Below are 16,375 nucleotides of genomic sequence, written 5' to 3'. Positions count from 1 at the left end.
CTATGTTTGTGTAATACTAAGAGATTTTACGTCCCACATAACACGTGAACCCGCGACTAAAATTGGACCAAAGATGACGACGATAAACTTATCAGTAAACATGACTTGTGTTCCAAACATTATCGTTTGCTTCCCAAGCATTTTACATTAAAATGAGGCAACTACATTAGTTGGGAAGTACTCAAAAAATGTACATAGATTCCAAATATATAAAACACCACTCACCTTCCCCATCCGAATGATCAAATAGCATGGCACCCAAAGGAGAGTGTTTGCCCCACACTGATTCCGAAGAGTCTGAGCTTGTGAAGGTCGAAAATATTCTCGTGTGAAAATCGCTTGACCCACAAGCTAGAAGAACATTATTTGGATGCCAGTCAATACATGTGACGGTAGATCTTATAGGTTTTTTAATCTTTTTGCCAATCCACCAATCACTTTCCTCGTCAAACCAACACACTGCCAAAAGTTTTGAACCACTGCCCACAGCAAAACGGTCCTCTAATGGAGACCACTTTACGCACACTGCGGCTCTATCGATCTTGAGAATAAATTGGACGGAAATACAGAACTTGGTAGATACAACGTACCATGAGCAAAACCAGTGTTGGCTTCCATTTATTATCGGACTGCTTATTCCATACGTAGGCATTACGATCAGCAGAACATGAAACAATCCTATTTGTCTGCGGTGCCCAGTCTATACTTGTAACTAAAGCACTATGCTCCCGTAGGACATCGATAACCTGAAACCTTCCACTGGGTGATTCTGGAACACTCAACAAGTAAACGTCACTAGTATTGACAGAAAGGGCGAGCTCTGTGCCATCTCTATTGAAGGCATGACTAACAAGTGAGTCAGTCCCTAAAGTATGCGAAATGGCCATCTGAACAAAATCAGGCTTGTTTAGATTTCCCTCTCTTTTGTTTCAATGTCCTTCAAATGGTTCAAATGGTTGTGGACGGAATAGAAGAAGCTTTCGCTTAACAGGCTTCCGTGTCTAGTAGCAGTGGATCACCAATACCTACAAGCAAGAACCTAGGTATATTAACGATAACAGAGGAAAAAAGAAACTGGTTTATTATGATAATACTAATAATGAAGTACACCATAATTCTACATTGGTAAGCCCGGCTAAAGAAACTCAGCCTATTATTAATCCTCATTTTCTCTAACCTTCTGTCAGTCCTCTAAATAATGCTCACGTGTATTATCGTATTGTTATTTTGATTAGTACTCATAACTCACTAGTTCAGTCGATACTGATAACAGCTCATCCATATTAATTATTAATTACGATGGTTGATTGACAAGCTTTAATATAATTTACATGCTTCAGCGAAATAAACTTGTTAAAGCATCAAGCTCTAGAGAATATTTCCATTAAATGCCTTAAATAGACATTAGCTAACAACGTGAGCAAGGACTGGACGGTTATCTAGACCTAACTCTTCATATCGTTTCTTCACTTAACGTTTCGCTCTGTTTTAAACTATAGATTATCCTGTATTATATTTTCTTCTGACCACTACCTGACTAATTTCCAATCTTCCAGTTCCATCGCCAAACAATAAAGACAATACTTCGGAAACATACGGTGAGTTTAAGCTCTAAATTTTCTGCAGGCGCAAGGTTATTCTAGATGGTTCATACAGTGACGGCCACATAATTATCTGGACTCTTTCATTTGTTCTGACTCGAGCGGGCGACAAAAATTTTAACAACACCAAGCGCCCTGGAATTAGTTGCAAAGCTGTGTGTTCAATCTGGTCGCGTTGGGATCATTACTACCTGTCACAACTAGTCTTATATAGGTCAAATTTATTAGGTGATCTAATTCCGAAAATGACTCAGGCGATTTTAAATATTTTGCTGGACGATTTACTGTTTTTGCACCTAGCATGTATATATTGTAGCTGTAAATAATTCCGCAAAATCAATAGCTCTTTAAGTGTTCGACATTGGATGCTGACCACATTATTTTAATTGGACTTGTTTAACTGAAGGCTTTCGGTCATGCATACGCACCAGATCACGTTACGACTCAGCGTGGGAAGCAGCTCCTACGTTTCTTTAGCCAGATTAGAGTAACCTCTTCTCGATATATTGATAACATATCAAATATATCTTTCCTACCTCTTCTCATCTGACTTCTGATTTCAACCCAGTGGGGAACGCTTCGAATATAGGTGTTACTGGTTGATAGTTGTCAAACTAGAATGCTGGTCGTATCTTCAATATTTTCGCTTAGACTAGCCATATATATTTCATACGAACCACTCCCGAAGCGCTTCTGGCATAAGATATATTTAGTAGCCTTATAATACAACATACTACTATGAAGTAGTGTGTTGTTTACAGACGAAGCATATTATATTAAAAATTGTTTGACATTTCTTAGTTCTAATTGTCTTTGACATGTTCAAAAACGTCACCAAGCTAACTACAGTAATTTCTTATGAAAATTTTGTATTATAACTCGTCATATTCCTAACTGTGGTCACTCAAGTCGCCTAAACTTAAAATTTTTTTGACCAAGTTCATTATTTTTAAATCGTTATATTCCTCACTGACCAGCATGTTAACCTGGCCTGTACATGAGTCGCATCATATCTCTATGCCTTTTTAATTTAACAGTCATTTGAATCGCCTTCAACATTTTACACCAAACCCCTAATAGTCGTCATTGCTACACGTATTTGTGTTAATGAATTGGGCTATCATAGTTGCCTAAAAGGATGTTGAACGTAGTTCAGATAATAATGGATTATTTTTTCTTGGAAGCACGGGAGATAACTGAATTCTGAACATTTAACATTTAAACTGAGAATTTCATGCTATATGATAAGATCTGAGCTTAACTTATTCATGGTATATATGGTCATATTCATTCAGTAGTTCATGATCAAATACATATTCATTTCGGCTATACAGTCAAACCATGCTCTGTCATTTTTAAAACCATATATAATCATATTCGACGAAGAATTGCATTTCACATTTGTATTCCATACCTTATATCGTGTTTAGGTGCCATAACCCACGTGCTTTATATATTTTCGGGATCTATTCAGACCTCTACCTAATATTAAGAAATGTATAGTCGTGTATGATAAAGCGCTGTCCTCACTACTTTATATGCTATCATTTAAATTGTATTTGGATACCATAACTCAGTTTATATATTTACCACATTCTGTATCGACTTTGATTGTTTGTTGCTAACTATTGACGTCCCTAAATTAATTTATTATACAAGGCTATCTCTCAGTGTAATATATATGTTAAAACTTACACAACGTACTCCTTTATGCTCTATTTTGCCTCCACACATTTACTGGCATACATGCTACATCTCCACTACTATCTTTCTGCTATTCTCATCTCTTGTTTTTGACACCTTCACTTATCCTCACGATATATTCACTCTCGTCTTAAACATAGGTTTTGATTTCTAGTCTTGAGCCCCCAGCATTGACTTTTTCGCCTATTTCTACTTCCAACATTTTGTTCGATCCATCTGCTATACGTCACTTTCTTATCATGCCACAAAATAAAATGAAGGCGCCTGCTCCTAGGCGTGCAGCCAAACGTAGGAAAACGACGCAATCTAACACTACTACTGGCGCGATATCCGACAGTCTCAAGGAGACGAGCTACACCGTTCATCCGGAAGCAGACAAGCTTGTTTCCATTCCAGACATGTTAAAAACTCTGTTGGTAAACAGTGATGATAATCACAACTGCAACCATAGGGATGATACAAAAAAGTTGCAAGTTGACTTGAACGTTCTCAATCCGCTTAAACATATCGTCAACCCCAACCTCACAGAGACTCCAGATCAAATGAATGACATAAATAACTTCCTAGTTCATGTTGCATCTGAGGTATTTGAAAGAATAAGACGATCTAGCAATGCAATTGTGTTTAATATAATGGACATGTATGCCCTTAAAAATATCAAATCTAATCTGCTTAGAGCCAGTAATACGACACACGCACCATGCGTATGCACAAGATTAAGAAGTCATCCTGGCATGCACTCACCTATCTTGTTCAAATCCAACTTATCAGTAGACGCCAGTGAGACTTGAATTCGACTCTATGTATTTGTGATGATGAATTCGATAACGCAGTCCAAATCACAGTTACTGCAACAACCAGTTACAGTAACTGTGCAACGGATAATAGGAAAACTAGTCATAACAATTATATAACTGACCACACACTTGACGTCGATATATTTGAACCTTGAAAAACATCGCAAGTCTGTTTGACAACACACGATTCCCTCCAAATTACGAAGGAGCCAAAATTAACAACAAACCTTGTAAATAAACGTCTAGAACATGTAACATATACGTCTTGTACAAATAGTAATCGGAATTGTATATCGCCACTTGGTCGCACACATAGACGTCATAACCTTCTTGGTCCGGCCCCCAATATGTACATTATGCCTTTATCGGATGTTATATCCAATAGCAATGAGGAGACTTATTTTGTGATTCCGCCGGCTTTTCTGCCGGCAACGGTAAACATATTTCAAGTGATGACAAAGTTGTTGAATCTATTTCCTCTCGCAAAACAACTCTTACCTTAGTCAATCCTACGAGTATTAACGGGACTACCAATTGTGATTTATACTTTAACCTGCTTCAGCATGATAACTTTCAATTTCTTATTCTTTCGTCAAATGCCCGTTCTCTGTCCAATAAAATTACTTATCTTAATACCCTTCTATTCCTTGTAAATCCAACCATTGTACTTATTACGAAAACGTCGTGCAATTCACCTATATCCGATCACTCCTTGCATGTCGATAACTACGTTTTCTTCAGAATCGATGAATGTTATGGATTAGGGGGGGTACAATTATCTATGTCCTTTCGGACATTCAGGAAGGCAAATTTGAGGATAAAGCTCTTGATGCTGTAGACGACTGCACGTGGGTTACTGTAAACTGTGGATCCCAAAATTATCTGTGGTAAGATGCATATACAGACAATGCGGATACTAAGTTTGATGGATTACTAACAAGCACCCCTTCCATTGTTTCGCACCAACCGTATACATTTAAAATCATCGGAGGTGATTTTAGTCTGCCAAACATTACATGGGGTTTAACTCCAGTACCAGGTCGATATTAAAAGTTAGCTGAAACACTAGAACTTTGTGGATGGGTCCAACAGATCCGAAAACCGACTAGAAGGAATAATAATATAATTGATTTATCGTTTACAGCCAACATAAACTCTATCTCATTCCATATCAGTAGCGAGTTTTTTATTGGTGACCATAGATTTTTATTGAGTATTATTTATTCTTTCAACGCCATGATGTACCAGAGTAGACACTTTGGTCAACAAACCTGGAAACGAACCGAAACTCTTAATCGTTCTTTACCACAGGAAACTTGTTTTACCACAAATAATATTGACATTGCGCTTTCTGATCTACACCACAATCTGATATATTGTCTTGACTGAACTGCTCCAATTATTGGCCATGTGGCTGATGACGCTAATTGGGGCAAGAATACTTTTAAAACTTTTAAAAGAAAGCTGAGGACATTAAAGCGCCACTACCACGAACATAATGACTTGTATGTACTTCAGACTATACTTAACTTCATCGACAGAAGTGCTTCATCTAAACGCAAGTATTTTATGAATATAGAAAATAAAGCACTAGGTAGTAAAAGCCCAGAATTATCAAGACTTCAGCTTTTTAAATTCCATATGAAGTCTAATTTTCTTGGCACGACCAAATTCTTAATAGTTAACGGGAGCATTGTTGAAGACCCTGATATTATTTGCTAACAATTCAGCCAGCATTTCTCGCAATGCTACAACACTGGAACTGAAAGCTATACCAATACATTTCCAATGCTGACATCCAGACACCTATCGAAAATCGATTTCATGCCCTCCGAAACCATGCTCTGAAAAAGTCTTATGACGATGGACCTGACGGGATTCCCTCATCATTTGTAAAATATGGTAGTAGAGAATTCGCATTATTTTGTTTAAAACGTTCCAACCTATCTATGGAATATGGGACCTAACCATCTGTGTGGAAAACATTTCTCATCACCCCCAGATTTAAAACAGGATCAAGTAGTGTTATTGTTAACTGTAGACCAATTATTTGACATCCGTAATTTCAATAACCATGGATAAAATCATCCACAAATAGCTATTATCATTTTTACTTTCGGTTGGTCTGATTAGCCCATCCCAAAACGGGTTTATGACTAAACGCTAATACTCCACATCGCACCTAGATTTTTATTAAATTACCCAGAGAAGAGATATTGGTCAGTCCATGATAAATTTGTACTTCGATTTTAGCAACGCTTTCGAAAGTGTCTCACACAAACTTCTTCTTAACCTCTCTTCACTTGGCATACAGAATCGCCTTTTATCTTGGCTCAAATCATTGTTAGAAGAACGTGGTCAAACCGTCCGCTTCGGATCTTGCTACTCTAAACCTGCGAATGTAACCAGTGGGGTTATACAAGAAAGTGATCGGCTCATTACTCTTTCTCCTTTTTATCCATGACGTGTGTCCCTTCTTTCAGTATGGTAAACCTTTTCTTCCTGCCGATGACCTAAATGTGGTTTATTCATTCACTTCTCCCACCAGAGAAAGCTATATTTCAGCGGTAATCCAGGAAGAAATAAGCAAGTTATACGAATGGGCTGTTTCGTGGAACTTGCCACCGAATGTTGACTGAAGCAGATTTATCCACATTGACAGCTGCCTTAATCTAAATCTAGATATACACAAACATACACTGAAACCTCTCAACACTGTTCGTGACTTAGGTTTAAGATAAAGCAACAGTTTGAACTTTTCCCAGCACATTGCACCTCAAGTATCTAAAGCTAGAAAGCTCATCGGATAAACTTCAAAAATATCTAATCCAGATTATTATTATTATTATTATTATACAAAAACTATATCTTACCCATTCTTGAATATGGTATCTTAGTTTGCAGTTATTGCAAACATATTGACCTGATTAAAAATGAAGATGTTCAAAGGAGGTTCACCAAAGCTGTCTTGGGGTATTCTGACAACAAAGACTATCACCAAAGACATCAACAACTCAACTTAGAACCTATCTGAATCAGGCGTATCAAATTAAACCTTATCTAACGGCTTATTAACGGTATTTCCTACTCTTCTGTATCCACCCCTTCGCCCCCTATGATATCCCACAATTTACGCGATAAAGAAAATATTACAGCGATTCCAAGAACCCACACAAACTTACACCAGAATTTTTTTCATCACTCGCTACTCAACCACATGAAATATACTACCAGTGAACCTCTGTTGTAGTGAAACTACAACCCGGTTCCGAAGTATCCTTGATAATTTTCTTTCCGAAAGTGGACCCTGTCACCTGCTGAACATCGACGTGTTTAACAATGATTTATACAAATGTCCGTCAACTATCCAATTGACTGAAAAGCGAAGTGAAACCTTTGAAACTTTTCACATCTATTTTATTTTATTTTTATTCATTTTAACATACGAAGTCTGCTTATGTTTGTATGTATAATTGTTACTGTTATTAATATCATTATTGGTCCCTCGACACGTTAGATATTCTTTTCATTTCTTCTTGTCTTATTGTCATATCTTACCGCAATAATAAGTTATTTACTTAATAATTTATTTTTTGTTTTATTTTTATTGCTCATTTGGCGACACGTACATAGTTGTTTATTCTTGTTCTGTGTTCATAAACACGCTTAATAAACCGTTTGCGTATTTCGCGTCTTCTTTATTTCCATTACCCCTAGTTTCTTCACTTCCTTTTTTAAAATCAATTCAATATTCTTCTCAGTTGCACAAAACCTGATTCGTTATTATTATTATTCTATTATTAACACTTTCTTTTTTTCTTTCTTTTCTCTTTTTCAAATATGGCAAATATAATGCTGACATTATTGAAACTTGTGTATTATTGCATTTTCGAAGAAACACGAGATAGTTTTTTCACAACACCTATGTACCCATAAGATGCTTGTGAACGATAATAATAATAATGGATAAACTATCACATAGTCAAGCAACATTCAAAATAAACTCCGCAGCCTACTATTAAAATTAACACTATGTGGACGAATATTTTTGAGTTGCAATTTAGAGCATAATAAAGCAGCTGGGATCCGCTAATTCTACAAACTTCTGGTATTTCAGACTCGCCTAAAATAATAATACCTATTTCCCACTGGTTAATCCTCAATCGACATGGAGCATTGTGATGACTTTGCAATCACTTAACATGCCTGAGAAAATTGATGAAACTATGAACATAATTGGTCAACAAATTGACTTGTAATTATCATGAAATAGTGTCGTTTTCTCGATACCTTCATCCATTACAGATGATTTCAGTATGTTTCTCTATCAGTTGCTCTATCAGTAACTATTTAAAAGCCTTGCCAGTCTAATTGGATGTTTAGCGACACAACAATGCATGCAAATCAACAGAATAAGCAGTTGATCAAACCTCCTGCATACTTAAAATATCACTGTCGAATTTACCACAACACTGACTCAGGTTCAAGCCATTGTCATAGACATGACTTGGTTAAGACTTATGTTCTCCCTGATAAACGCATTAACATCACTTACTGTTTATCATCTTGTAAAGATTTATCTAGCCGGAAGCATCGTATAACACTACATCACCTACATTTGTGGCACATGGGCCTTGTTGACTTCAATAATTTTTAATCATCATATTTCAGACAAGTGGTTTTCTACCTTATGCTAAACTCTATACTTGCGACTAACGTATATGCATTATCAGCCGGTAAATATGCGTACAAATAATTGGTTTATTGTACAACAAAACATTTAGTCTAAAGGATGTCTCTCATGGACGCACTGATACTTGATAAACTGCTGTTAACGTTCTATCCGAATTTCATATAATCACCACTATATTTTACGTATTCAAAGAATTTTTGATAGCCATTCCTATCACGGTTAAATAATAATGAGGTCGAAAAAAATCTCTCGGCAACTAAAGAAACCATGTTAAACTTAACAAACTAACTGGAACACTGGTTGGAATTCTTCCCCTCCACGGCGATACTTTAGTTCCTTCAGTTAGCCTACTAATGCAGATGCAGTTGGATATCAACTAATACGGACAGCATGCCAATATGAACGTTAACTGACTTTCTAATTTAAATCAAAAATAGTACTCAAACCAACAATGACATAATACTGGTTGTTTTCATATTTTTAAACACAAAATACTTGTACTACCTATAAGCTAAGCTATTAATCAACGGCTATTACTACTCATCTTATTGAGGCTTAGTAAAATATCTGTACGCGAAATCATTCCTAATTATTATAATCCCACTCTGTCTAACGATTAAATAACCACGCGTATTTCCATTTTTATGTTTTAATAACTAAATCAGGAATTTTGGAATGGTTACACGTGTTTTTCGACCAGTTACTGCCGCCTTCTTTTAGACTTAACTTTCAGCTTATGAATATGCGAAAGATTCTTATTATTCTTTTGGTAACCCCTGATGCGTAACAAACTCACTCAGTATGCTATCAAACCAACGTCACGGTAATTCTGATGGGAGAGTAGTGTGCTGGTATTAGTCTTAACCACACAACTCTCAAAACTGAACGTCAGATAACTGGTGAAATAGACTTCCATGTAAGATCTTATTGATTAGGCAGTCACATCATGACATATATACACTTTTAGAATTAGGTTTGTTATTATTATAATAATACTGATAACGAACGAAACCATAGTTCTACTAGCTCGCAGATGTTTTGTGATTAGACTAGATCTCTAAAGAGATCTTTTACTACTGGAACGACGGACAATTATGGACGATTTGATATTAAGTCTCTTTTACGACTATCGTCAACGATCTTCTCTTCATTCCCTACTTCACCACAACATCGACACCGCGTAATCCACATCTGTTGATAAATAAAACTTGAACACTGGCAATAATCACGTGAGACAATGAGTACGGAACCTTCAGCGTTGTTCGAAGACAGATGAACATCCTGACACCTGAGTTCTTGGAGCGATTAGAGCAATTGCAGTGAGTGTGCAATAAAGTGGGTGATAAGATCAAGGACAAACCTTCTCGTGACCAACTTCACGAATGAGCGTTGTACTTGCTGCGTTTGAGAAGAATACGAGGCAAGTGGAAAATTGTGTAAAACATACTACAGCAGTATATAAATCCCAGATTTCAATATATCCGTAGGTCCTCGACACTTGATGCTAACCAAATTAGTTTTATTGAGATCACCTATCTGAATTCCATCGGTCATACATCCGCACCAGATCACGAGTGAGTACGCGCTGCTCAACTTCTCTTACAACCACTAAACGGATTAGAAAATTCACTTCTCGATGTATCGATAGCATATCAAATATATCTTCGAAATTCTTTGTTCCTAACCTCTGATCTCACTGGGTTGGCACGTTTCGATTATAGGTCTTCATGGCTAGTGTGTTATCAAACTTTAAACACTTGTGACATCTTCGGTGGTGAGCCCTATGTGATCCGGTAAACTTATTCGTAAACTGTAAACCTGCTCCTTTACGGAACTTTATATATCCTTTCCTCACTTTAATTTTTGTACACTGTGATTTTCTTCGTATTTGTGGTATTTCATCGTTCATTTGCTATGCTTTATATTTATCACGACTGAATAAACTACTAAGTTATCTAAGATCAATGCTTTTACTTCACCCTCATTCAAGCTAATGCCATTCTGGTTCGACGACATCGGAGACTGGTTCTGCTACGCAGAAGCCGACTTCCACGAGCACGACCTGACTGATCCACATGCAGTAGTAGTGAAGGCACCACCGCGCGTATTCAATAGGTACGTCACACCTTGTATGTTCAACTGTGATTTTTTTGAACCTTTTGAAACTGTAGAACGGTCTATTCCTAAACGTGAAGATCTAACAGATCAAGCAAGGTTAGATCAACTCCTCAGTAACATCGATCTACAACAGAGCTCAACAACGAACATGTTATGAATGAGAGAGGTCATTGGCCAAAGAACCTTCGACGGTGGCCTGTTTAGACAGCATTTCTGGCCTGAGCTTCCTCAACAGGTGCACTCAGTGCTTGTCTAATTTCAAAACAATGCTGCAATTGACTGCATCAGCCGACCGAACTTCGGAGATCACCAGAATTTCTAATGCGGAGGTTTTTTCAGTGAAAAAAAGCCCCAAACGGCACAATACAACGTTATGGAACTCTGTCATGCTCTGACACGTCACCTTAGTATGCGTCACAACCGTAGACATTCCCAAACTCTTCTAAAGAGTACTTCAAGTAAACGGTCTGTCACTAGACTACAAGAGTCAGATAACCCTGATCAGTGCCGATATCACAATCAGTTAGGAAAATCTCAAAATTTCAGAAAACCCTGTGATTTTTCGAGCTTCAAACTGACAGACGCGAGAGACGTTTCGGGAAACTTCCCAGCCCTTACGCGTTAACAGGATCAGTAGCTGGCGAAAACTGTTATACATCACTGATTACGAAAGTTTGCAACCTCTTTGACACCAGCTCAGACGTTAGCGTTTTTGCAGCGAATTCTAACGACCGACTGAATGAAGCAGTTTCCAACTTACAGGTGGCAAATAGGCAACCGATTGCCACATATTGTGAGCGATATATTAACATGAGTCCACTTAAACCCATACACTGAGTTCCCGTTGTTGCGGATTTTTTTATGCTAATCATTGGTATAGACGTGCTACAACATCATAATTCACTCACTGACACGTGCAAACGGAGGTTAATAGACGGAAATACCAATTCATCTGTTTGTGTAACTTCTTTCTCTGGTTGTAGACTATTCCTAGTCATAGTAGAACACACGGTAGATCCATACTATCGAAAAATACTCGATAAATAGCCTGAGATATACCAAACGCAAGCGAAATCGCTCTGTGTAATCAGCAGTGTTACGCAACTTATCACAACTACAGGACTGAGGTTTGCCATAAACGAATTCGACCGAATGATAAACTTAGGAATAGTTCGACCGTCAAACAGGCTATGGGCATCTCCCTTGCACGTGGTCCCCAAAAAGGAAAAAAATGACTTGTGTCCAGCTGGTGACTATCAGCGATTGAATGCGAAAAACATTTCCGATTGTTACTCGTTGCCTCACATTCATGACTTGAGAGTTACCTTGAAAGGTTCAGCTGTTTTTTCAAAAATCGACTTGTTTAAAGCATAAAACCGAATCCCTATGGTTACTGAAGACACTCCTAAAACTGCTACCATCACGCCTCTCTGGCTCGACGAATCTTCGTGCATGCTTTTCGGCTTCAGAAATGTTGCACAAAATTTCCAGAGATTCATGACGTTTATCGAGATCTTAACTTCATGCATGCTTAGATTGACGACTTCTTGATTGCAAGTCCGGACAGAGAATCTCGTCTCCAGCATCTAGACCTCGTCTCAGAACGACTTCAAAAGCATGGTATTACTGTAGACATCCAGCAGTATCGAATCGGCACAAATTCCTTAGATTTCTTCGGACATATTATTGATGTCCAAGGCATCTGCCCTCTGAAAAGTAAAGTGGTGGTCATTCTGGAGTGACCCAGAATCAACCATAATCAAGCAACGGTTAATAGTCTAGTAAGTTTGTATAGACTATTTATGCCGAATCGCGCGTCTTGTATAAGATCTTTAACAGATTAACTCCGTGGAAACGCGAAATCCAACAATTTGGACGATATCCCGAAAAATGCATCCTCCATAGTTAAGGAACTAATCTCCAAGGCAACATTGTTCGCTCATCACGAGACCGAAGCACCCGTTAGAATCGCAGTAGACGCATCTGACTTGGCAGTCATAGGAGTCTTCCAAAAATGGGTGGACAACACTTAACAACCATTAACATTTTTCTCGACGCGGTTTCTAGACACTAAATCGAGGTTTAGCACTTTCGGTAGGGAGTTCCTAGCTATGTCCTGTACTGCATAGTACTTCTGATACTCAATGTAAGGTCAAAAATTCACCCTTTTCACCGATCACAAACTTCTTACCTTCTCTTTTGAGCCCATCTTCAGACAAATACTCCCATCGAGAGTCCCGGCAACTGGACTACATTTAGCGGTTTGCTCCAAATCTACGACACATTTTTTGGGCAAACAATGCAGTTGCAGACGATTTTTCTCGTATAACTTCATTGAACAGTTTCCAAAAAATAAAAATTTTTGAGCTTTCTCAGCTTCTAAGAGAAAACACTGATCTTCAGTATGAGTTATCTTCAACAACCCTTCGGCTGCGTATTGAAGAGATGGGAACAGGTAAGGAAACCTTACTGTGACACATCTACAGTAGGGATCGCCCAATCGTGCCGAAACATTATCGACGCAACGTCTTTCATACGTTGCACGATCTTTCTCATCCAGGTGTTCGTGCAACCATCAAGCCCGTAGCATTACGATTTTGCTAGCCTGGTATGAATAAAGACGTGAGTGGGAACGCTCCTGTGTAAGCTGCCAGAAATCTAAGGTGACTAGACAACGAATGTCCCTTAGTCTCTTTCACAACTCCCGATGCTCGTTTCTACTATGTTCATATGGATTTGGTAGGACCCTTGCCAGATTCAAATGAATACTCTTATCTCTTAACTTCTGTAGACCGTTTCGCTTGATGTTCAGAAGCATTACCCATCAAGGACATTACTGCTGAAACAATGGCCCACACCTTCGTCAAATGATGTGAAGCAAACCTCGGCTGTGCTACAATTAACACCACAGACCGTGGATGCCAGTTCGAACCTGTACTTTTCGGTTGTCTGACTACACTGTTAGAAATCGCACGATTCCAAAAGACTGCCTACCACTCACAAGCAAGCAGATTGTTGGAGCGCTTTCACGGACAGCATAAGGCCTCACTCTCAGCCGCAAATGTTTCACAATGGACCGACGCTCTTCCATTCGTTGAACTCGATATTCGCAATGCAATGGAAGCTGACGTTGGATACACTTCATCTCAACTCGTTTGTCGAATGACACTCCGACTCCTAGGAGAATTCGTGAATCCTTCATCTTCTTCAAGGAACATGGATCTAAACTCTTACACCAGCAAGCTTACAAAAGCAAGGCATTCGGTTAAACCTGTCTCCACCCGACCGAAATCCACTGATGTTTTCGTTCAACCTGCCTTACGACAAAGTACACATGGTTTTGTGATTTGCGACTCACTTTGATGATCTCTCGAAACGGCGTACGAGGGACCCTATAAAGTCCTTCAGCATGAACCTAGGTACTATATCACCGATAATAACATAACTAACGATCGTCTCAAAGATATGTATTTAGAAGGAAACCCTAGTTATGTCGATTATCCTTCGGTAAGATCGAAAGACACGAGCATCATAATTATGATACCTCACCCGATAGTCAACAATCCCGACGACACCAGTGGTATCTGACAACCGACTCAAATCAAAGCGTTCTAGAAGAAGACTTAGGTTTCCAGAACAACTAGCCGATTGCTGCACGTAAGACACTACATATCACTGTTTCGTTTCGATTATTTTTTATCGTGTCAAAATAACAAAATATTTTTGATACGTTCATATATGTATATATTTTTATCCCAAAAAGACAAATTTTTTGTTGTTAGTATGCTTGTTCATGTGCCTATATTTCTATTTTTTCAAAAAGACCCAAAAACCCTGTCTGCAAAAATTGTTTCTATGCTATTGAAAGTTCACGAAATGCATGTATATGAGCTTATTTTCTTTTTCCGCCCACTTTTTGTCCACCCACGTACAAGTGCGATATGACATGTAATTACATATCCTGTCTTTTCTTTTGCAGGACGGCTGATAAAGATGCGAAAAAATGATGAAGTTTACGATGAACCGAAATTTTCATTGTACATGTTTTCCATTACCATATTGTACAACATGACCCCTTATGGTAAGAAAAGACGACCAGACGCTGCTGAACATAGTAAGCTATCAGGAAAGTGCTTACTGACGACAAAATCGTCGGGTTTAAACTTCTAACTGGCCACGTCTCAGAGTCATCACTATATCATTTACATACATTTACGTATTCCGCGACTCCTTTGTTTCTATTTCCCTAGTTTCTTCCCTTCCTCCTTCAAAATCAATTCAAAATTCTTGCCAATTACGCAGAGCCTGATTTATTATTACTATTCTATTATTAATATTTTATTTTTCCTTCCTTTCTCAAACATGGCAAATGTAATGCTAACATTATTGAAAGTTGTGTATTATTGCATTTTTGAAGAAACCCGAAATGGTTTCTTCACAGCACTGATGTACCCATAAGATGTTTGTGAATAATAATAATAATAATCACTAGGGAGGAAGTGATCTGTAGCGGTAAACAAACCCCCAAAATCAATAGATCCATAGAACTGCGACACTTGATGCCGACTGCATTAATTTCAATGAGCTCACCTAGCTGAATTCCCTCGGTCGTACGGCCGTGCCGGATTACGAGTGAATAAACTCTCCTAAGACCACCAAACAGCTTGGATTTGTCACTTTTCGATATATCAATATTCTATCAAATATTCAATGTCATTGGGCTCTAAGCACACAATCCTCAAAGCTGAACACGAGACAACTGGGAAAATAGATATTCAGTATTTAACACTGAGAGAAACCCAACAATGGAGACGGTGGAAAGAGGGAATTCATTTGAATCCAATCAGGTGGCAAAACTCAACCTCGCAGGCGTAGTCACTCTTGTATGCTGTCTTATCACGTTTATTCATATTAAATATATTGTTCTATCTCCAGCCTCAAAGTGTTCTCCATCATATTTTGGTAATGATTACTTAAAGATGAGTCAGTGTAGACAATGATGTGACCTCTACGTAAGATCTTATAGATCAGATATTCACATCATGACAAATCTACAATTTCAGGATGAGGTCTATAATTAGAGCATTACTAATAACGAAGTAGACTGTAAATTCCAAAAAATATATCTTCGAGCCTCTTCAATTCTGACTTCTGATTTCACTGAGTTGAAACGTTTCGACTATAAAGGGTGTTACTGGTTAAGGCATCGTCAAACTCTAGATATTTATGGTATCTTTGGTGCTAAGTACTTTTGGGTATACCAATAAAAACGTTCCTACCACCCTCTCTCTGGAGTAGCAGCACCTGAAGCGTATCTCGTGCTTTTTTGTTGATAACATTAATACTGCTATCATTATTATTACTATCTATTGTAACCCACCTATGCTCACCTCACCTATTTTCATCCCTATCTACTTGTTAATCGTTGACACTTGTCTGCTCATTCTACCTGCGTGAATTAT

At 38.1% G+C, this 16,375-nt stretch overlaps 1 protein-coding gene across 1 annotated transcript; it reads right to left on the bottom strand.

Moving 5' to 3' along the window:
• Positions 1–945, bottom strand: Smp_134400 (arp2/3 complex subunit 41-related; the record flags this gene model as incomplete). The annotated part of the gene is made up of 3 exons (XM_018800150.1): positions 591–945; positions 226–541; positions 1–56 (listed from the first exon to the last, which is right to left on the bottom strand). The coding sequence occupies exons 1-3, from the start codon at positions 885–887 to the stop codon at positions 1–3; spliced, it is 669 nt and encodes a 222-aa protein (XP_018653993.1). The 5' UTR covers positions 888–945.
• Positions 946–16,375: the final 15,430 nt, after the last annotated feature.

This window comes from Schistosoma mansoni, chromosome W (genome assembly GCF_000237925.1).
Source record: "Schistosoma mansoni strain Puerto Rico chromosome W, complete genome".
Taxonomy (NCBI): domain Eukaryota; kingdom Metazoa; phylum Platyhelminthes; class Trematoda; order Strigeidida; family Schistosomatidae; genus Schistosoma; species Schistosoma mansoni.
Note: the sequence above shows the minus strand (reverse complement) of the source record. Positions and strands in the feature narration are given on the sequence as shown.